General features: G+C 44.5%; 1 protein-coding gene across 4 annotated transcripts in view; it reads right to left on the bottom strand.

Moving 5' to 3' along the window:
- Window positions 1-4,525: 4,525 nt before the first annotated feature.
- The window catches only part of MRAS (muscle RAS oncogene homolog), a 65,971-nt gene continuing 47,639 nt past the window's right edge, over window positions 4,526-22,857 (bottom strand). For 2 of the 4 annotated variants that reach the window (XM_034785755.1, XM_034785754.1), the window contains 4 exons: window positions 18,834-18,987; window positions 15,068-15,167; window positions 13,079-13,158; window positions 5,310-6,191 (listed from right to left, as the gene is read on the bottom strand). In XM_034785755.1, coding sequence (XP_034641646.1) covers window positions 6,092-6,191; window positions 13,079-13,158; window positions 15,068-15,167; window positions 18,834-18,987 — 434 coding nt within the window. In that variant the 3' untranslated portion in view covers window positions 5,310-6,091. Of the gene's footprint in view, window positions 4,769-5,309; window positions 6,192-13,074; window positions 13,159-15,067; window positions 15,168-18,833; window positions 18,988-22,857 lie in introns of those variants that run through there. The other 2 variants (XR_004647676.1, XM_034785756.1) reach the window with 2 other exon arrangements.

The raw sequence follows: 22,857 nt of genomic DNA, 5'->3' as shown, positions 1-22,857 counted from the left end.
TGCAAAACTAAAACCAACCTTGGTTTCCTGGTCTCTGCATGTCAATTCTGGACATGTGTCACCACCTAAGGCCTCAACCGTCTAGTACAGGGGTGGGCAAACTTTTTGGTCTGTGGGCCGCACCAGGTTTTGTAAATTCTATGGAAGGCCGGTTAGGGGAGGCGGTTGTGGCCCGGCCCCCACCTCCTATCTGCCCCATCCAACCATCCCTGTTCCTTGACGGCTCCTCTGGGACCCCTGCCCCATCCATACCCCCCCGCTCCCTGTCCCCTGACTGCCCCCAACACCCCCATCAAACCCCTCCTCTCATTCCTGACAGCCTCCCCCCGAAACCCCTACCCCATCCAACCACCCCTTCTTCCTGTCCCCTAACTGCCCCCTACTGCCCCATCCAACCTCCCCTCCTTCCTGACTGCCCCCCGGGATTCCTGCCCCCATTCAGCCTCCCTGTTCTCCGCCCTCTGACCGCCCCAACCCTATCCACACCCCTGCCCCCTGACCACTACCCCGAACTCCCCTGCCCTCTATCCAACCCTCCCTGCCCCCTTACCGTGCTGCCTGGAGCACCAGTGGCTGGCAACACTACAGCCGTGCCACCTGGCTGGAGCCAGGCCACGCCGCTGCCGCCACCATGCAACTCAGAGACTGCTGCGCTGCCCCAGGAGCTCACAGCCCCGCTGCCCAGAGCATTGTGGGAGAGGAGGAACAGCGGGGGAGGGGCCAGGGCTAGCCTCCGGGGCCAGGAGCTCGGGGGCCGGGCAGGATATGGCCCGCGGGCCGTAGTTTGCCCATCTCTGGTCTAGTATAACTCCCTGGGACTCCATGAACAAAAGTATCACCATCATGTTCATCCAGCTCAAAGCTATTTCATAGCACTGTTGGTGTGTGAGCGTAACCCACTGGTGAGCATGTGTTACATGTCTCCCGCTATGCCTGATCCACACAGGACAGGAGTCTGTTACAGCCCCAGCTGCAAAGCCTTGGCTCTTTAGCTCAAACCCCAGCAGCTCATGCTTTAGCTCTGCAAGGCCCCAGTTCAATTCCTAGATGATGGCTGTCCCATTGGTTCTGGGACCACAGGGCCAAGATATTCACGTGTATCCCCTGCATTCTTTGCAAGCAAGGCTTTTGTAGAGCCGGGGATGAATGTAGTCTCCAGATTCAATGGGTGCACTGTGCTAGGGAAGGGAGGGGGGCTGTATGAGGGTTGAAGAGGGCCCAGGTCTGTGGGGTTACTACCCTCCCTGCGGGAAATGGGGGAGGCTCAGCCCTGGATGCAACTGCGGGCCAATCCTAGTCCCGCCTCCCCTTGACCTCCAGCCTTGTTGCTGTTTGGAGCAGTATCCTCAACCCCACTCCTCCCTCTGGGCTCTTGGCCTGACAGGTCGCCTCACGTCTGGCACAATGGGAGGATTCTGGGCCTTGCTGGGACAGGCAAGTTACTCTTTCTGCACTATCGATAGCGGGTGCCAAACCTGAGTGGCATTGAGACTATTTGCTAGGTTGCAACCTGACCCACTGCAGGGCAAAACCTAAGTGGCATCGCGTGTTCTGTGGGTGCAATTCAACCCCCACTAAAGCTTCCTCTGTGTAGAGCTCTTCTTGTGATCCACCGCTCCACCCTGAATATGCATAGGAGGGTGAAAAGCAAAATAGTCCGTAAATTGTACCCAGGAAAGTCTAACAAGCTTAGAGCAAGAGGAAGACTATAGGAACCCCGTTCTTCATAGTCTAATGATTGCTTAGCCATGCAGCATGGAGATCATTCAGTCTCCAAGCAACCCAGCACAGTTTGCCATGACCCAAAAACCCACCCCTGCTTGAAGTCAATAGCATTCCACAGGACGCAAGGGAGGCAAAAGCCAGACCAACAGCTCTGCAACGTTTGCAAGGAACCGATTAAGCACGGAGTGGGCAACATAAAATATTATCTTTGGATATTTCTTTCCACCATAGGAGGCTAGTCACATTATGTGTTTCTAAAACTCTCAGTGCCTACGCCGGATTACAAAATGCAAGTACAACTGTAGGTTTAATTATTCAGCCAGAATGAATTATGACAGATTAAAGAACAGAGCACATCCTGCAGTGGGCTCGTGTTAAATAAAAACAGGTGATCCATGTCAGCTAGCGTTTAATTTCCCACATAGCCCTTCTGTCTTTGCCATTGTCGTTCTAACTTTCCCATCTAGAGGCGTGAACGCTATACAGCCACATGTACTCAAACTGTCATGCAACATAACCCCTGTGTGCTTTGAAATTGATATTATTCCTCTGTGGTCATGCTTGCAATGAAAGGGGTTCGTAACGGATTCACCTTCTGCAATACCTGGCCATCTTGTTTTTCTGGTGAGTGGACACAACTCGGGGGATGCAGTCTGAGGGGTTATTATAAATCTGCTGCTCACATGATGAGAGGAAACAAATCCAAAGTGGCTACATTAGAGATGGAGGCAGAGAAAAGATTCATTTTAGTTACGTTTCCTTCTCCGGGCGTCACTTGCCTTCTTCTCTTCCTCGAATGCATGTGGGACAGAAATAAATAATAGTTAGTTCTTATATAGCACTTTTCCTCTGGAGCTCTCAAAGTGCTTTACAAAGGAGTTCACTACCATTATCCCCATTTATGTGGGGGAAGGGGAGGTGAGGCAGAGAGAGAGAGGAAATGACTAGAGCCCTGCAAACGTGCAGCTATCCGCTTTATATCCACAGACCATGTTTGGGGATCATGGGCAGATGCGGATACAAATTTTGTAGCCAAGAGGGCTCTAGAAATGACTCTCCCAAGGGCACCCAGCATGTAACGGAGGTCTCCTAACTGCCCCCAGGACACGCTGCCTCCATGTAACCGGCCCCTGCCCCTTTGTGAGTTTGTTTACTAGGACCGGTTGACAGGTTTTTTTGCTGGAATTTTTGGGGGATGAAATATGTTTTTTGGACTAAACAGAAGTTTTTCTTAAGGAGGTTTCTGGTTTTGTCAATTTTTTACCGAAAAACTCCAAAATAAGCTCTCTCTAGTTGTCATTAAAAGGAAAGATCGTGGTTTTTAAAAAAATTTGCACAAACAAAACTTTTTCCCCATGGGAAATAAAATACAAACCCTGACCAGCTCTAGTATTTATAGTGGTGTTAACCTGGAGTGGTGATCTATTGATGTCAAGGGAGTTAAATTGGTGCAAGGTGAGAAGCAGAAATGTGGAGTAGGAATGGTCCAATTTTGAGGGCATTTTATCTAATTTCCCCCCCCACACACACCTTTTCAGGGAGGAAAACTACTTAATTCATGTTAGGAACCCAGGCCCAGATCTTCAAAGGCATTTAGGCACCTAACTCCCACTGAAATCATTTCAATGGGAGTTAGACACCTTAATACTTTTGAGGCTCTGGGCACAAGTGCTTAACATCGTTTGTGCTGTGTCCTTCTTCCCCATTTTTACTACTCTTGTACTTCATCAGGAGTTCATCTGTTCCGGCTTATTTCCCACCTTACAATCTTCTGTGCTATTAGTTGTTTGCTGAAGAAACGATTAGAACATTTCAAACATCAGTGGACTATAATTTCATGTATACAATGAACAGTAGCACCAGATGGGACTCAAGATTCAGAGATCTTCCGGGAAGTATTCCCAGAAGTTTGGGATTAAAATAAAATCAAATAAATTCCCCTAGAAACATTACATAAAAAACCAGATTATTTCTAAACAGGATGGTAGATGCTGAACTCTATGTAGAAGGGACCTCATGTGATTGGAAGTTAATATAGGTTTAATTTTAAAAATTACCCGGTAAATTACAGTAGAAAGGGATTCCAGCAGGGATGCAACAGAGTCAACTCTACTCTTTCTACACGTTAGAGTCATCATGGACTGGGTAACTTGCAGATTAATTGATACCGAGCCATTCACTTCTCTATGACAACAGCAGGGAAGGTATAAATACCAAGGGTGAAATTCGGATCCCATTGAAGTCAATGGCAAAACTCCTTTTAACATCAAAAGGGCGAAGATTTCACTCTTAGGCTACCAAGCCACAACAGCTCAGCCACTGAGAAACCTATGTGACAGAGGAGAGATAATTTTGGGCCAGATTCTCAGCTGGAATATACTGCGCTAGCTCCATTGAAGTCAATTAGTTCTATCTACTCCACTGTCTAAAATATGGGGGTCCAAGAGAAATATTTCCTCATGTTTTCAGAAATAAACATTTTTCATGAAAAAGCAATGAAGAAAAATGAGGTCTGCAATCTAGGAGGAAGGAAAACACCAGCTGAGATAGCATTATACTATTCAGCCTGGCAAGACAGCCTTGGACAATTACCAGTCAAGGAACAAAATCTATTAGCATGACGCAGGAGAATACAATCGGATTAGGAGTTTTCATTAGTTTTACTTACCTGTCCAAAAAGTTTACTCACCTCAGGGCAAGGAGAATTGTGCAAAGATGTGCTATGAAACAGCCTGGCCTCAAATCAAGAAATAGACAATAACGACAAATGGACACACAGGGACAAATGCAAATAGGCAAGTTGGTGGAGCCCCATCATGGGCACATCCTTTATGTTTTGTACAAGTATCTACAGCTTTCAGATACCCAGGGTTTCTGGCTTTCACGCTTTGGTACCATTTTTATAGCTTGTCATGCCAAGTAAGGCATAACATAACTGAGTCCAGCCTGGGCTGGTGACAAGTGAACATTGTTACTCTTACAGGTGCTTGGCAGCCCACACTGAATGAACTGGTGGTCTCAGTCCGGTGGACGACTGTCCATTCTATTAAAAAAAAAAAAAAACCATCACAATTAGCAGTCAGAGAGGCCAAGGACTGAATGGATATTTCATTCCTCCCTCAATCTGAAAGATGGTCTCTTAGGACTAAGGTCAACACTTCTGTGAGGTGATGGAAGGCAGCTTGAATACCTGCACCTGCTCTGAGGGTCCGACATCTTTCACCTCCACACTGTCAATGGCTCACTAAAGTCATGAAGGGACAAATCCCTCTTGAATCAACAGCAAAACTCCGAAACGACATCAAAGGCAGCAGGAACTAACCGAAAGTGGTAGGAAGGAAAAGAGTAAGGAAATGGAGCCAATTCTCCTGAACTGAGAACTTGGATGGGGAGAACAAACCAATTAGCCATCTCCATATTGTGCAGTTACTTGTTTTGCAGGGAAAGGCAAGGGAGATTCCAGGAGCTACTTGGAATACAAGTGCTGCTTTACATACACTTGGAAAGAGGAATGCAGCACCTAATGTCTGTTCCTCTAAATAAATCAGTACAGGTTTGTCTTAAAAAAACCCCAAGCCCGTTCCTTCCATCTGTAAATTACTTTAATTTAAATATTTTGAGGTTAACAAAATACCTTTTGAATCAGACATGCCCCCAAAATACAAAACAGAAACAGAACCTCCTCACAGAGGGTAACCCCCCGCCCCTTCTTTTCGACACTGGAGTTTATGGACTGTGAGCTGGCTGCCCTCCAGGGTCTGACACAAGGTCTGGAGTGCGGAGAGCAGCTGGAATTCATTTTCTTCCTTCAAATCGATGCACTCTCCTATAAAGCTGCGTTTTGGCATCTCCGTCTAAGAGAGAGTTCAGTGCAAAAGGAACTAACCCCAGCTGGGTTTCTTTCCAACCCAGTGCTCACTGAGCAAAAAAAAAAAAAAAAAACAACCCTTCCCCTGCCCCCACACATACACACTCGACTGACTGTACCAAACAAAGGGTCATTCACGGCTGCTAGAAATGGGTCACATGGAGAAATGTTTGCAGATACAACCAACACTTTAAACCCCCCCACTTTTTAAAATAAACACCAAGGAGCTGGGGATTGTTGACCTTTGAGAGTCCTGGTCCTGGATATTCCCTCCTCCTCGCCACGCTTGCAATCCACTCTGCACCGCACGCAAACCAGGCCAAGCTCTAGCAGTTTGGCTGCCGCTCAAGTATGTCAGCGAATCCAACCCCCCCGGCAAGTTCCTCGGTGTAAGGTCCATTGTGAGAAGCGTTACGGTGCAGTTAGGTGGTACAGTGGGTCTCGCTAGTGCTTTTTTAGTTCACATTAGGTCAGGCGCGGGTGCCAAGAGCCCCCGGGTCACAAAATCACACACTGCAGTTTGTGGGAGCCAGTCGCTCTGTCTCCTCGCCATTTGGTCTTCTTCTTCTTCTTCTGGCTTTTCTCTGGGATCTGTTGCCTGTTTGGAGAAAAGAAAGAAGCAAACCTAGTGAACCATCCCTACTGTTTAGGCCATGGGTAGATAGACGAGTATCTCTAGAGCGCTAGGAATCAGTCAGAAGAGACCCCTGGGGTGAAATGCTATCCCCACTCACTGACCCCTACGACAGGTAAACCTCTCCTCTTCCCTCCTGCACAAGGAGACACGGGGCCAAAATAAAGAAAGAACAAAGGGACGTGACTCTGTCGGTGAGAATTTAAATAGCGGCGCTGTTAAAAGAGCCAGCACCCTGGCACAAAAACTGTTTTTCCTGGGCTCAGACCAGCAGGCGCTGCATTTATCCAGGGCTCTCTCACTGTGTTTCTAGCCAGTTTCTTAGATTGCTAGTTCTTTGAGTCAGGGACAGTGTCCTCCTGGGTGCATGAGCAGCACCGAACCCAGGGTAGGCCCTACCGGTATTCAAGAATAGTAATAATTCACCAGATCACTGCCAGCTGCCCCATTAGAGTCAAGGAGCTGAAGTTAATGAAGTTAGGAGTGAAGAACAGCCATCCGTCTGGGATGGGGGAAGGGAAGCCTCTGCAACAGCAGCTGCTAGGAAGAAGGAAGGGAAGTATTGTGGCTACAGCAAAGGTTACAAAAGGGGGTTAGGGTAACGTTGCCATGGCAGTGGATTGCAGAGCCACATTTCAGAGGAGATTTGCTGTTCTGACTCCTTCTGCTAGAGGGAGTGACACCGCTACTCACCCTGCCCCCACCAGCTGATCTACCTTAGTGAGTAGCTAGCCAGTGTTCAAGGGGTAGGGGGAGAGGAGCATGCATAACATATTAATGCTAATGGGAGTTATAATGGCTGAAGTGAGAAGGCAATATACTGGGTCCTGGTTAAAACACAACCCTTCCCTCTGCCCCTAATGGCAGGCTGGGCCCCCATCATCTGGTAAATATGGTAACCCTAGTGTTCTGACATGCTGCATTCTAGCTTCGTTTCCCCAGTGGCCGAGTGAGTTCTGAGCAAGGAACTACAGAGAAACAGAAATCAGGGGAGAACTAAAGCCTTTTAAAGATTTACATCTGGCTGGAATTTCCCTCTGGTCAAATGAATTGATTTGGAATCAATTAGCATTGGTTTTTTTTTAAACCTGCTGTTCAAATGGGTTCTGCCCTGATAAATAAATCATTTTCCAATTTAAAGTGCTGAGTGGTTCAGAAGGAGAAAGTGCTCTGGGTCATCGCCAGACACCAGCCCTTAGGAGGACACTCCAGGCAGCATGAAATCAAAGCAATCAGAAATGCACAGCTGGGATTCCCTCGCTACTGTATGCCACTGAAACCCTCAATCACTTCATTCAGCAACTTCTGTGGGTGTTGGATGAGCAATATCTTTAATGCTACTACAATTCCATTCGATTTACACTTCTGTGTCACTGAGGGCCTCCCAAATTATCTAGGTTACACACTATCCAGAGTCACGTCATTTAGAAAACGGGACTGGCTGCTAAACAGGGCCAGGTCCTCAGCTGGTATAAATGGACATAGCTCCGTCAACCACTAGATCGTTTATCCTTAACACTAATGGGAGTTAGCTCCAGTGCATTGGAGCTACCAGTTTACACCAGCTGAAGATCTGGCCCAGAGTTGCAGAATAAACAGGAGAAAGGAAGGCTGCGTAGTTAAATGCAGGACTAGGAGTCAGTGGGTTTGATTGCACAGACTGGCTGTGCGTCCTTGGCAACTCACAAAGGTCTGAACCATAGTCTCAGGAATAAATCAAATCTGTGTGTTGGGGGTCTCCCTTAACCATCTCCTCAGCTGGTTACATGCTAAGCGCTGAACAGAAAGGACAAGCTAGCCACACCAGATACGGGACACAGCCAGGTGTTGCCAACTCTTGTGATTTGATCGCGAGCCTTGAGATATTTGATGTGTTTTTTTCCCTCAAAGCCCTAGCTCCTGGAGTCCCGTTACTTATGTGAGAATCTTAGCTTTGATTTGTTTTTAAAAATGCTACTAGCTCTTATGGTTGCAGAGAAAAGCATAAAAATGAGATCCTGAAGGATCAAAGGCTAGAAAGCAAAAAACTCCCTCAAAAAACCCCAAACACACACAAAAAAAGTAAGCTGATCTTATGATGTGTGGAGCCTGATTCATGATTTTGGAATGCTTGGGGTTGCCAGTACTGCAGAGCTAAAGATAAGTGATTGGTCCTTGACTTCTTCCCCCGACCCCCAACCACAGTCTATTGAGATAAAAATTTTGAAAGACATGTTTAGTGAGTTCTTTCCAGACAGTTAACTCTACAGAGAGCTGACCAGACCCAAATCTATTGTTTAGAAGTATTATTAGGAAGCAAGGTAACATTAGCAGCATTATACAAAGTTGATTTCTGGAAGATGATCCCAGAGACGGAATTACTCCCTGCCCTGTGTTACAGTGGAAGAATGTTCCACGGCGAATTTACAGCAGAACAGAAGGCAAATCAGGAAGATCCTGATAGATCTACCTACCAGTTAGAGATGCTGGTACCACCAACTATATGGACTCCCACAGGCTTCTTCCAGCCAATCCCAGCACTTGTAAGAAAAATTGGGAATCAACCAAATACAGCTCTACTCAGAAGGAGCACAACGGTTGGCTGACAGTTGCCCTGGGATCCATCAGAGTATGACTCATGCCCCAGGTCCTGTCAAGAGCTAGCCCCTTATGTTCGTGAAGCAATTTGGGAGATCGATGCAGAGCATTAGGAAGTTTTAAATGACATTTGCCTGACTACAGCTGAGCTTACAATTTGTGACCAAAAATTTAACAGATGATTTTATCCTATTTCTGATTGTGGCTAATCCTGGATAGTCTTTCAACAGTCTTCTCAAAACAGTTCAGCAAAATGTAGTTCGTTTCGATTGGCCAGCTAAGTCACGTGGCATCATTTCTGTTCTTTAATTGAATGAATGCACGATTTTTTTTTTTTTAATACTGAAGGCAACAAGGCTGAACAGGTATCTAATTTGGCCGGTGGAACCTTTATAACAACTACTGATGCACACGAAGGAAAGAACCCAGACATGACTGTAAGGCCCTGGGGTCCATTTGGATGGCTGGCACATACAGAATATACATTTTAAAATTTAGCTTGTTAACGGAGAACATTTGACCTGGAGTCACTGAGAAACAATATATATATATAGGGAGACCCACCATACCAATTATTTTGTAGTGATTTTTCAGTACAGCATTGGATAGTGATAAGAGCTCAATGTAATAAATACTAATGCCTAGCCTACTAATTACAAGGTACAGAATAGTTCAGAAACATCCAGGGACATTGCCAACTTATATCTGTAACTCTCCAATAATTATCCGCCCACACCCTCCTTCTGCCAGCTTGACAGGATTTTGGAAGAGTGGGTAGTACCATCTGTTTTTGACGGGTGCTGACTCGAAGCTGTGGAAAGATAAACACTAACAGAGAGGCACCTGTGCATAACAAGTTTCATTGCTGGGGAAGCCAATTCTTCCACCTCATATGGAAAAACTATAGCTTCACCAGATAACATTAGTTATTAACCTAACAGCTTTCTTTGACAGGGTAACCAGCCTTGTGGTTGGGGGGGGGGAGAAAAAGAGGTAGATGTGCTATAACTTGACTTTAGTAAGGCTTTTGACTCTGTCTCGCATGACCTTCTCAAACAAACTATGGAAATACAACCTGGATGGAGCCACTACAACGTGGGTGCATAACTCATTGGAAAACTGTTACCAGTGAGTAGCTATCAATGGTTCACAATCAACCTGGAAGGGCATATTAAGTGGGGTCCCACAGGGATTAGTTCTGGGTCCAGTTCTGTTCAATATCTTCATCAATGATTTAGATGATGGCCTAGAGTGTACACTTATAAAGTTTTCAGACAATACCAAGCTGGGAGGGGTTGCAAGTGCTTTGGAGGATAGGATTAAAATTCAAAATCACCTGGAAAAACTGGTGAAATGGTCTGAAGTAAATAGGATGAAATTCAATAAGGACAAAGGCAAAGTACTCCACTTAGGAAGGAACAATCAATCAGTTGTACACATACAAAATGGGAAATGACTGCCTAGAAAGGAGTACTGCAGAAAGGGATCTGGGGGTCATAGTGGATCACAAGCTAAATATGAGTCAACATGTAACAAAAAGCAAACATCATTCTGGGATGCTTTAGCAGGAGTATTGTAAGCAAGACACGAGAAGGAATTTTTCTGCTCTACTCCGCACTGATTAGGCCTCAGCTGGAGTATTCTGTCCAGTTTTGGGTGTCACATTTCAGGAAGGATGTGGAGAAATTGGAGAAGGTCCAGAGAAGAGCAACAAACATGATTAAAAGGTCTGGAAAATATGACCTATGAGGGAAAATTGAAAAAACTACGTTTATTTAATCTGGAGAAGAGAAGACTGAGAGGGGACATGATAACAGTTTTCAAGTACATAAAAAGTTGTTACAAGGAGGAGGGGGAAGAATTGTTCTTCTTAACCTCTGAGGATAGGACAAGAAGCAAGACTCCAAGCAGCAAAAAAAGAGTCGCGATCTGCTCTACCGCTGCCGCTTCAGTCTTCGGCAGCAATTTGGCGGCTGGTCCTTCGCTCCGAGAGGGAGCAAAGGACCTGCCGCCGAATTGCCGCCGGACATGCTTGCTGGGCTGGTGCCTGGAGCCGGCCCTGCACAATACTTAGTTCTGCCTTGAGTGCAGGGGAGTGAACTAGAGGACCTCTCAAGGTCCCTTCCAGTCCTATGATTCTATGATTATAGAAGAAATCTGTTTGCAGAAATACAGGTCACTGAAGTGGAAAAAAACCACATTCAAACCTAAGGCCTTTAAAGATTCTGCAGGTGGCACAATTGGGATCATAAAAAGAAGACAAAGACCAAATATTTTACAAAAGTTATCAGTGTTGGAGGTGGAAAACATGCACAGGTCCATATTCCAGATTGAGAAACTGGAGAACAGGGATTAAATCCTGGGCAAAATTCCATTAATGTCAGCAGGGCCAGGATTTCACCCAGAGAGTGAAATGGATTTGCCAAAGGCCACGGACGAAGTTTGTGGCAAGACTGGAAACAAAGCTCTGCTCTTCAAGATGGAAGACCCATGGCTTATCCAGTAGATCACATAGTTTCTTATACAAATTGGTTTACGTTTCACTACTTAGTGGGTAGAAAAAGTGAAATGTCACCTTCAGAACAGAAAATAGTCAATTCCTTCAAGTTTTGGCCACAAGAAAACAACCAGACATTGGATTTCCATTACATTGTCATTTTGATTACAAACAGTGCCATCCTCATTCACAGACTTACACTGATTCAGGAAGTCAGCAAACAAAAGCAAGGTGGAAATAGCTTTAAGACTCTTCTGTACAGTACAAACGTTTAACTGCCTCTACAGTAATTTTGCTCAGCAAATGCCAGATGCGGTTATCTGTATCGTGTTTTGGACTGTAAGTGAAACAGGGGCCACTAATGACAGTTCCAGGTCCCCCTGCACTTATCTCAGAGTAGGTGCATTCTTATCAAAACCCTAGTGTTTGTCCTTTTGTGATTAAATTCTGCCTAATGAAAATTCTTCCTGGAGTTTCGGTTGGGTTACTCACTGCCCCTACTTAAAAAGCTGCTGTGTGACACGCATGTGTGCTGCCAAACAGAAACAAAACACCCCAAAGCCCCCGCTCCTGGCCACAACAAAGGTGGCTGCATTTCAGTGATGGGGATTTTTATCTACACACACTAATCCTGTATTTTTATATTACAGCCCTCATGAGGTCAACTGAAACCAAGGATATACATGAATGTGTGTGTCAGATTCCAGTGGATTAGGTCATATACACGACTAAATGCTGCTTGCAGACCAGTCAGTCCGTAACTCTGGTGTTCGTATCTTTGAGGTTCTACTGTAATATTATTCAGTCCACTGTCTACTTTGGAGTACTGCCCTATAAGCAATGCTACGTATTAAATACAATGGGACCCTGGTTATCTAATCCAACTGGGACTGGGGCCAGATCAGATAACCAAAAATCCAGATAAACCGGAGAATGGGTGGCAGGGCTCTGGCGGTCAGCCTTAGAGGTGGGGGCTCCTGCTGTTCATTTCGGTTAAATGGGGTTCTACTTTATATTCCTTCCAACACAGAGAAAGTTTTAATTTTGAAGTCACCTCTGAAACTGGGTGAAAAACGTAGTGGAGTTATGGAAATCAAAAGATTCCAAGCCTTCAAACAAGAAGGACACCTGCGAGAACCATGAGCAAATTTTCAAAGACAGGTGCGAGCCATGCTCCAAAGATTACTGGCATCAAAACAGAGGTCAGAGTTAAGGATGTCTGGATGTGACCCAGGACGTAGGTGGAAGATTGGGTAGGGGAAATGGACAGTATGTCTGCGGGAGAAGGTTCTACAGGTAGATATACTATTTGACATTTTATTTTCTGATTTTTATGGATTTGAGTTTTGCTCTGGGGTTCCCTCTGATTTTCAGGAATACAATATTACGCCAGATACGGAGTGTAAATTGGTATAACCCCATGGACTTCAATGGAGTTATGCTGATTTACATTAGCGGAGGATCTGGCCCACAGTTTTTGTATGCCAATACTGCATGTTGTTACTGATCACGAACGTAGTGTCTGGAGGTATTGTAGGTGAATCCTCTGTATTTTAATTTTTTTATATGCAGTTAGATCTCAAAATGTTTAGCACTGACAATGAGGATTTTATACCTTAAAAGATAACTACGTTTTGATAGTTGTGGGGGGGTATGGAACAAGCAACCCTAATAAAGAATCAAAGATCAGGCTCTTGGTTCCATGTGCTACAAGGATTCATGAGCCTCCTGCCAATGGAGGTTAATAGATGGCTGAGTAAAGTGTTTTATGGCTCACCTGATTACCCTAACAAGATCATGGAAGGCTTTATCAACATTCAGAGGTGGGTCCTTCGCACTAGTTTCTATGTACGGGATCTGAAAGACAAAAGCCCAGCATAATAAATATTAGTAACATCTTACATGTGGACAATGAACCTCTCTCAAATGACAACCCAAGGGACTAGATGCAAAAACAGAGGGTTATCCTATAATGACTAAGGCAGAAGGACTGTACTGAATTTATTTGGGGGCAATTTCAGGTAGTCTCTTAGAACAGACTGTTTAATAAGGGTGTTCTCAACCATGGAATTCTGTGCCCCATTGAAGTCAATGGGAGTTTTGCCACTGGTTTTAATGGAGCCAAGATTTCACCTTACATATAGCGATCACTTCACTCACCATTGAAATGAGCAAAGGGTGGAATGTAGCCTCTGCATAACAACGTACAGCTGTGCTACACTGGAGTTTGGGGCACAAAGTGAAGGTTATACTGCCAGGAGAAAGGCAGGTAAGTGAAATGTTGCCATGACATCAAGGTTAATTCGCAGAAAGGACACAAAGACACTACCAAAGATCACCCCATCCTATAAAATGTGCAACATACAAAACAGCTGGAAGCATAAAGTTCCAGATTTTTTGGGGGTGGGGGGGGGGGGAGAGGAGGCGGGGAGAGTAATTGCAGAGTTTATTAGGAGAGATGTTCTTTTTCCCCCTGAGATATACTTGAGGACATGAAGACCACACAAACAAAGACAAACTATTTACCATACCTGCCAGAAGTTTGTTGGAGATTGCTAAAAAACTAACACCTGCCAAAGATTCCTTCCTTGCTACACTGCATTTTAAAGTCCTTGAATGGTGATTTCTACAGTTACCTTTCAGACTTAGAAAAGCTTCTGTTCAGGTGACAGAGAAGGTCATTTTCTATTGGCAGCCAAATGGACTTTTGTGGTCACTTGTAGTGTACAGACCTAGCAAAGAGCCGTATTTGTAACCCTGGCTTCTGATATTGCATTTGAAAATTCTGCATTTGCACATACAGCACCTTCCACACCACTGAAACCGAGCACAACACAAGAGCTGTGTGTTGTTCTAGTTTAGGTTGACTGGCTCTCTGCTCTTCCACAAAAGCTTTACAGGGGTGGGAATAAATATACCCTGAATAATTCACGTTATGTTATCCATTGGGATGCGGCAAGTTCCATTAAGTCTTTTCCATGACTGTGGGCATTTAGAAGGGATTAACCTAGTATAATGGTGATTATAATCTTACTTGGGAGCCATTTCTGGAGCCAAACTGCAGTATGGATAACAGGGAACTGAGATATTGGGTCTGATTTATATGGGTTTTACACTCATGTAATTTCATCATCATTAATGGACTTACTCCTGATTGACAACCGTCCGAGATCAGAATCAGGCCCTGTGTATCTCTAACTACCTTTTCTGCATTTTCATTTGAAGAGTGCATTTTGTCCATCTTACAGGCACATTCCATCCACCCGCAAATAACTTGCATTACATGACTTTATGATCATGTGTGCAGTGTAGCTGTAGCCATGCGGGTCTCAAGATATTAGAGAGGTCAGGGGGTGGTGAGGGAATATCTTTTGTTGTACCATCTTCTGCCGGTGAGAGAGACCAGCTTTTGAGAAGCTGGGGGGAGAGGGAAGAGGTTCCTTTTCCAGACCTGAAGAGCTTGTCTCTCTCACCAACAGTAATTGGTCCAATAAAGATATTACCTCACCCACCTTATCTCTCTAATGACTTTCTTATCATCATAGCTCTGCTATAGTATGGTGTACAGAACTGGCCCCACTGGAAGTAATCTCTCTTTCTACTACTTTCTTTGCCTTTTATTTGAAAATGGAATTGCAAGTGTTTAATTATAAGAGAATTAAACTCCAAATGCGGAATGAATCCCATTCTGAATGCCTGTAATGGAACTTAAAAGCAGTGCAACTGCCAAAACAACATGCAAACAAAGACACACCCACGAACTTACGTTATGTTTAGTTGCCATTTCTCTTCCTTGTTCTCGAGTGATTTTCCGCAAATGCATTAGATCAACTTTGTTGGCCACCAATATCATTGGAAAAGACTCTCTGCAAGAAAGCAATAGGAGGAGACTCTCAGTGTAAGCTTCCTTTTCAGAGACTACCAACATCTAGCATTTTCAGCTAGAAAGATGCAGCATGTGGGCATTTAGCAGATTAGTTATAATTAGACTTGGAAGGATTAGATTTTTAATCGGTAAATATTGGTAAACAGATTTCACTGTACACACACAAACTGATGAAAAACACTTTCTTTATCTGTATATTTTGATTATTATCAATGAAAAATGCTGCCTGAGAATTTATGAGAGCCAAAATCCAGGGATTTAGACTTTTGCATTACACATGTAACAAATGGACTAGTGAATGAATAGTGAAAACATATGATTTGTTGATTTAAGAATTTTTACTTTGTACATTTTGACATGTGATATTGACAATTGTGTTAACAGTGTAGAAAGTTTTAACTTTTGAATCTCAAGGTCTACGGTCATAAAATAATGATCAGTCCCCCTCCCCCTAATTTCCTGCAACTGTTAAAACTGAAAATCAATTAAAAACAGAAAAAATGCTTAAAGCCCAAAACTTCATGGAATTGTGAAAATTGATAAAAATCTAAAAAAAGCTTAAAAATAAACATCAATATTATCTTTTGAAATTATAAAAAATAAAAATCAAATTCTGCCAAGCCTAGTTATAATTACAAGCAGGATCAAGCAATCATACATGATCACAAAAGCAGGACCCCTATATATTTATACATTACCTAGGCAAGATATTTTCCTTGGTAGCTAGCACATTACAAGTTACACACATAAACAGCTGATGTGCCTGTAAGTGATCAAAGCTGCTGTTTTCTTATAGTTTAAGAAAAAGTTCCACCATGATCCAAGATTCCCATCAGTTACACAGCTTCAGTACTTAACTAATATTGGTCCATATGCATGGAAGAAAATGAGCGTAGGCATCCAAAGACATTGTAATCAAGAGAAAATGGGCAGATTTCCAACATTTCTTGTTATGGCTTCTGATTAGTTTCACTCAAGCCATGTCTCAGAACTATGCTTGCAAATGAGAACTGGAGGGAAATGATGCAGTGTCCATATGGCAACATTATTGGGGGGGGGGGGGGGGGGCGGGGGAGAGGCGCAGAGGAACATACTGGGAATATTTTCGTGGCTGACAACAAATTGATTTCAATACACAGTTATTGTGAGGTACCAAAAATATGCTGAAGGCCTATTTGGAATATTCCCTATTCAGGAGCTGGTGGACTACAGAAACAATACTATTACCTAGTGCCTCCTGCCTCTAAAAATACAAGGGGGTGAACTACTATCCTTAAGTATCTAAAGTTGCCTAACTTTACAATAATTGCTCTAACAGTCTACAGACACTTCTATGGCTTCTATGACAAAAACTGGGCTAAATCCTAACCTGGTGTAAATCAGCATAGATCAATGGAACTATGCCAGTGTACACCAACTGAGGATCTGGCCATGTGTCTTTTAGGTCCCGCCTCCCAAAACAATCATGATTGGTCATTAATGCTAGTATTCTACTGAGCAAGACTCTCCCATGAATTTTTACCCAGGCCCTATGTACATCCAATGGAGTGGAGTATTGAATGGGGTTTAACTAGTTTTGAAACTGCTAAATAAAGATGAAATGGTTTTTACTATTTTACTGTAAAACAATTGATTTTCCCCAACTATTTCTTCTTGGAAAAAAATATATAATAAAATATCATGGGCCAGCATTTTTTCCTATTTGCCATAACAAGTAGCAAGCCTTACTTATTTGTATAAAAGTTTTGACTGGAGTTACTTTAAGTTCAAATGAATTTTCAGCATCTGTTTCCATGTCTTTTTTTCCACTGAGACAGAGAAGGACTCTGTCTTTTCTCGGACATACTGCTTCATAACTGTGGCTGGAGATGCACTGAACACAGGTTTTTGAATTTCCATTTACTCTTACAGTTAATTATGATAATATGGATTTAATTAAATGTCTGAGCAATAATGGATCTTGATTCTATATCTATTCTGGGGTAAATGCTTTGCTCTCTTCAACGATCCATTCTTCTCTGGTTGGCAGCACAGTAGTAGAAACCGACTAAATTTGAACAGTATGTAATTTGCCTTGTTTACGTCAGAAATAAAACTCCGGACATTGTTCCCTGTAGTGAGTTGTATGATTGCTAGTTGAACAAGGCAAATGCAGCTATTGACTACACAACAGTTAAATGTACTGAAAAAAGTACTGTCTTTTAAACAACTCTTCCAAAGAAGGAAACCTCTTGGATTTCAAATCTCCAAAAATAAATGCTTAAGGGGGACATAGGATTGTTATGTGAAAACACAGCCAAATTCTGTTCAGTTACACTGGTATGAATCTGGAGTAACTACCGAGCTCAGTTCAGAATTCAGTGCCACGTAGTATGAAAACCCTTTACCCAGGCTGCTAATAGAGCGTTGGCTAATTAAAATGATTCCAGCTTTTAAATAAGCTAACTTTACTTTTTAGCATTTGAACTGCTTGTTTACTTTTTCCAGCTCAACCTGAGTGAAGTGCATAGAGGAGAACATTTTTCTTTCTAGTCAATTTCACTTCCCAGTTCTCATACACAAGCTGTTGTGTTTGGGTTAACATCGCTGAAGGGGTTAGGGGAGAGAGGAAAGTTTCATATCAAAACCAAAAGGATGACCCATTTTCATTGAATTTAAATTAGATAAAACGCATGTCTATTCATAACAGGTTATAGAACACTGTCTTGTTCTCTCTCAACTTACAAAGACTTCATTGTCGACCTAGCTTAGGCTCACGTTTTAAGAGAATGCGGTAGATATGGAGAAAATCCCACTTCTGTATCTAGGAGGCAAATAAAATGATTGCTATTTATGTTCATCTAGATGCAGTAAAAGGGTAGCTTTTCCTTTATTTCCCACTCTTGTGGGCTTTGTATTGGACACTTCAGTGGAAAAGCATTCCAGCAGTAAACCTCTCATAAGTCCACCCCTCCTTTTGGGGAGTTATTCAGAGCCAAAAAGCCAGCAACAAGGACTGACTCCCTCTGGCAACTTCTCTTGAGCGCTCCCTTGATTAAAAAAAATTATGAATCGAAAAATTAAGTGCTTTAAAGCTGCAGGGATGCATGATCTAAATTCACACTCCACCCAGTGTGAATGGAAAACACTTACGTGATAGGATGGAGAAGAGTGAATTATTAACAAGCTAAAAAGACCCTGCGAGCTTCCTCTTTGATCTTTCTGAAGTATTGGCTTACCACTGGTTTAGAGCTTGAATATTGCCTTGTCTCTTTTATTCACAAGTGTTAGACAACTGAACTATCCACCCCATGTAAATCTTCCATCAACCATTCATTCTCAGACACCTAAATGCAAGTACACAGAGATGCTGTTCATTGAATAATAAATAATAATAATTCCACCTAGTTCTCAGCGCTTTCCATCTATAGATCTCAAAGCACTTGGCAAAGGAGGGTAAGTGACTTTACCCCATTTTATGGATCTGGAAACTGAGGCACAGAGTGGGGAAGTGACTTGCCCATGGTCATTCAGCAGGTCAGTGGCAGAGCTAGGACTAGAACCCAGATCTTGTGAGTCCCAGTGCAGTGCTCTACCCGCTGGAGCATAATGCCTCCAAAGCAGCAAGGATTCGCATTAAGGGAGCTCTTCCCTCCAGTGCACTCACCTGTCTTTGACTCGGAGGATGAGTTGGTGGAACCTGTCCACGTGTTCAAAGCTGGCTTTGTCCGTGACTGAATAGACTATAAGGAACCCGTCCCCCGTCCGCATGTATTGCTCCCGCATAGCGCTGAACTCCTCTTGTCCCGCAGTGTCTAGGACTAGTATAGGGGAGGAGGGGAGAAGATGGTTAGTCATTCTGCTGGCACTGCCGTCACTACATTACATCTTTCTTCACGTTCCTACCTTCGAGATGACTGTCGAGATCTGACAGGTGCCATTCAAGGTTACTGGTTTGCTTCCTTGGTCAAATCAAGTAGAAGGTTTGGTTGGGGAATCACAAAACATTACTAACCACACGAGCTAGTCAAGTGAGAAGTGCTATCAGCCCCCCTCCTCCCCCCCAGCATTGTGCCATTGCTATCCAACCTTTATTGTACTCTCTCCTTCGCTACACCTACCATCCCAGCACAGGATTAGATGGCTTCCACCTTCCTCCAAAGCAACAAGCATCGGTTGCTACCAAAAGCAGGATGCTGAATTAGGTGCATCAGCTCTTTGACTGGTCATGGCTAATAGCCTCAATTTCTGCCTTGCCAATCTCGCCGTTTCCCCACACAGGAGACTAGGAGGGGAGGTAGACATCAGTTCAGATGACTCGGCTACTCCATTAGCCAGCTGACCACGTGGAGCTGGGCCACACATTGGAATAAATTGCTTTTTGTTTACAGCCCTTGTCCAAGACCAAAGAATTATTTTGCACACTTTTTTGCTCCCGGCCAAAGGAGGAGAGCCTCAGGGCCACTCCTAAATAGATCACCCTAAAGCCACTGGCTGGCTAGGAAAGAGAGTCAAGTTTTAAGTGACCGCCCTGTCTGAGGTTCAGTCTGCAGTCTAATCAGGCTTCTGTGAGTGTGCTTATGTCCTGCATCGGTCAGTGATGCTGCTTAGCAATTGGTCACCCGTACCATACCCCACCAGAACACCACTGTCAGAGTAGCAACCGCTATGGGCAGTGACTGCTATGCTCCAGCCCCACACCGGCTCCAATGGGCTAGTCTCCTTTTTCTGTCTCTGTAATTCATTCCTATGTAGCTGGGGTCCCAGTAAGCTACATTAGGAGCCAGAGCAGGAGGAAACGACATCTGTATTCTAAATAAACACTGAACGTAGATACTTAAGGGGAGTGGAGATTCTCCGTCCCAGGGTTAAATCAATCGCCAGGTTTTAAATTGGGGGGGGGGGGAGAGAGGTATCCTATGAGGACATATTGAGAAGGATCTTGGAAAGGTTTCATTTTAGTTTAGCGCAGTAAGCAGGGATCATCTTGAAGGGCGGGGGAAAAAATGTAGGGTTAGAAGGAACTTAAGGAAGTCATCTAGCCCATCCCTTGGTGCTGAGGCAGGATTAAGACTACCTAGACCATCCCTGACAGGTGTTTGTTTTATCAGTTCTTAAAAACCTCCAATGATGGGGATTCCACACCCCTCCGAAGTAACCTGTTCCAGTACTTAACCATCCTTATATTGTAATTTGAAAGTTGTTCCTAATATCCAACCTAAATCTCCCTTGTTACAAACTAACCCTCAACTTCTTGCTCTAGCCATGGTGAGCTAGGAGTGTCTCTCACATAATCGATATACCCTAAGAATGCTGGAGGAACGGAGCCATGAGCGTCAACCTCAGTTTTGCCCTTCTTCAGTCATTCTACATCACCTGTTTCACAGTGAAATACTGGAGATTCTTCATGTTTTATTACCAGTGCTGGAGGCTTAGTTTGCCAATCAAACCCACCTGTGCAGGGGAACAAGGGTGGAAGGAAGGCATGGGAAGAAACACAGGGAGTCATGGAGGTCAAGGACTTAATAGGATTCTAAAAAAGAGACTGGAGATTTATTAAGAATGTCCAGAGTTATAGGTAATAAACATTTCAGAAGGGATATAAAAGCGTAGTGATTGGCTTGGGCCCTGAAGCCAATAGGATGAGGGGGGAGGGTTATCTCATGTTGGCTTACTGCAGGATTCTTACAGCCTTCCTCTGATGCATCCTGTGCTGGCCATTCTCTGAGGCAGCCTACAGGACCTCAGGTCCGATGCATTCCAATGGGTTCAGTAAGCCAAATCTGCACGCATAGGTTCACTTCCGTAGGCAGCAGGAATGCCCCAAAATGGTGACCTTTGAAGTCATGAAGCATGAGAGGAAGCAGAGGGGGAGCAGCTAACATGGGATCCTCCAAGCAGAAATGAGAACACTATACAGAGTGGGATATTGGCTATTCAAATGAGTAGGGAAGGTACTGAGTTAGAAAAGTAAAGCGGAGAGCTGGGGCAACTGGACACGTTGCCTATCAGCATTTGCTGCCCACCTACACACCAGAAAAGGAGGCATCGGGCCAAAAGCAATCTATTGACTAGACTGAGGGTGCGTGACACAGGGTTCTCTTGTGGTGCAGGTTTGTGACCCTAACGAGGCACTCCTTGTTTGCGTCAGATGTGGAGGCTGCCTTGGTTTCTAGAGGATAAGCCCCCTGGAGCTGCTTCAGTCCTGGTGGTACCTGCAGAGGCAACATCAGTAGCCAGCCATGCCAACCTGCCAAACAGAACACCTGTAGAAGTGTGGTCTACTATCTGCCCCTGTGCATTAGGCCTTCATATTAAGGAAAAGTGATTGGTCATAGCACAAGCTTTTGGAGATCATAGGTAGTGTGTTGAGAGAACTTCTAAAACCTCACATCATGGGGCCTACCTTCTCCCAGACCCAGCATGCAGGCCCTTTGCTACTCCCAAATTAACTGTCGAATACAGCTGCCCCTGAAACCGAAGGACTCATTCCTGATTGCAAGGAATGCAAACCTGGAACTAGTAAACGGGTAAGCAAATGCTAGCAGCACTGAGTGTGGAACAGTTATACATCATCTCCTCCCACTCCTCTAGAACCTTGGAAGCTAAGGGTGCAGGCTTGTCCTTTAGTGCAAATTACAGTGAGACAACCTGGGCTACTTTATGTCTCGTCAATTTCCATGCCTTGGGCTGAAGCGCATGGAGCCAAGAAAATGGGTACGGGGAGGAAGAGGATGGGAGAAGCTTCATCCCTCCACCCATTCCTTGTACCCATGAACAAGGACCAGCTACAATTGGATGGAGGCGTGGGGGCAGACTCCACACAGAGAAGGCGATGCCACAGTCCCAATCCCACACCAGCCAGTATCTCTGGTGGGGCAGGGACGAGCTGTACCCTGGAGCCATCCTCCACTGCACTCCCTCCCCTAGAGTCCTTGGGAGAATTCTGGCTGAGTCAGGAGAATCCCTTCCCCAGGGCTCTTACTGCAGCATGGCCCTCCATCCAAAATCGGCTGCAGATTCAATCTGTAACCTCGGATCGAAGGCTTGCCACATCCTATGGTTTTTCCTGCGGAATTCCTCAGCCCTTCTGGTGTTTGCTTTGCCCGGTCGGTCTTGTGCATGACTTACAGATACACTGTTCAGGCAGGGATGCTTTGTGTATCACTCTCTATTGCAGCACACCATTCTGCAGACTAGCCTTGTTAGAGAAATATTTTCCTTGCTCTCCAAGAGCTCAAGCCTTCCATGAGACACGTAAACATTTCTACAACCTCCCCTCTGGAGCTCCCTCTCCTCCCTCCTTAGTTATGGAATCAGCGAACATTACGGTCTCCAGTTACTACTCCCTTGGGGCAGCACAGAACACCAGACTCTGACATCATGGGGGTGGGCTCCTGCCTCACTTGGACCTTTGCCACCATCAACAGAGTTGCCGGGTCAGCAGCTTCTATTTAAAGGACTTCTGGTCACGGTGTTCATAGAAAGGCGAGTGAGCATTCCAGTTGTAAAACAGTATCTGGCACCAGGTTAAAGCATTTTGGGGCCCTGCACATCATGGAACTGGAGACCTCCATCTTTACTCAATTTGGCCCAGACGACTCCCCTGTCATGACAGAGGGGCAGCCGGGCCAAAGCTGAGCAGTATGGTGACCCCATGCAACAGATCGCAACGCCACCAGACCCCAGCC

Source organism: Trachemys scripta, chromosome 11, assembly GCF_013100865.1.
Source record: "Trachemys scripta elegans isolate TJP31775 chromosome 11, CAS_Tse_1.0, whole genome shotgun sequence".
In the NCBI taxonomy this organism is placed as follows: domain Eukaryota; kingdom Metazoa; phylum Chordata; order Testudines; family Emydidae; genus Trachemys; species Trachemys scripta.
Note: the sequence above shows the minus strand (reverse complement) of the source record. Positions and strands in the feature narration are given on the sequence as shown.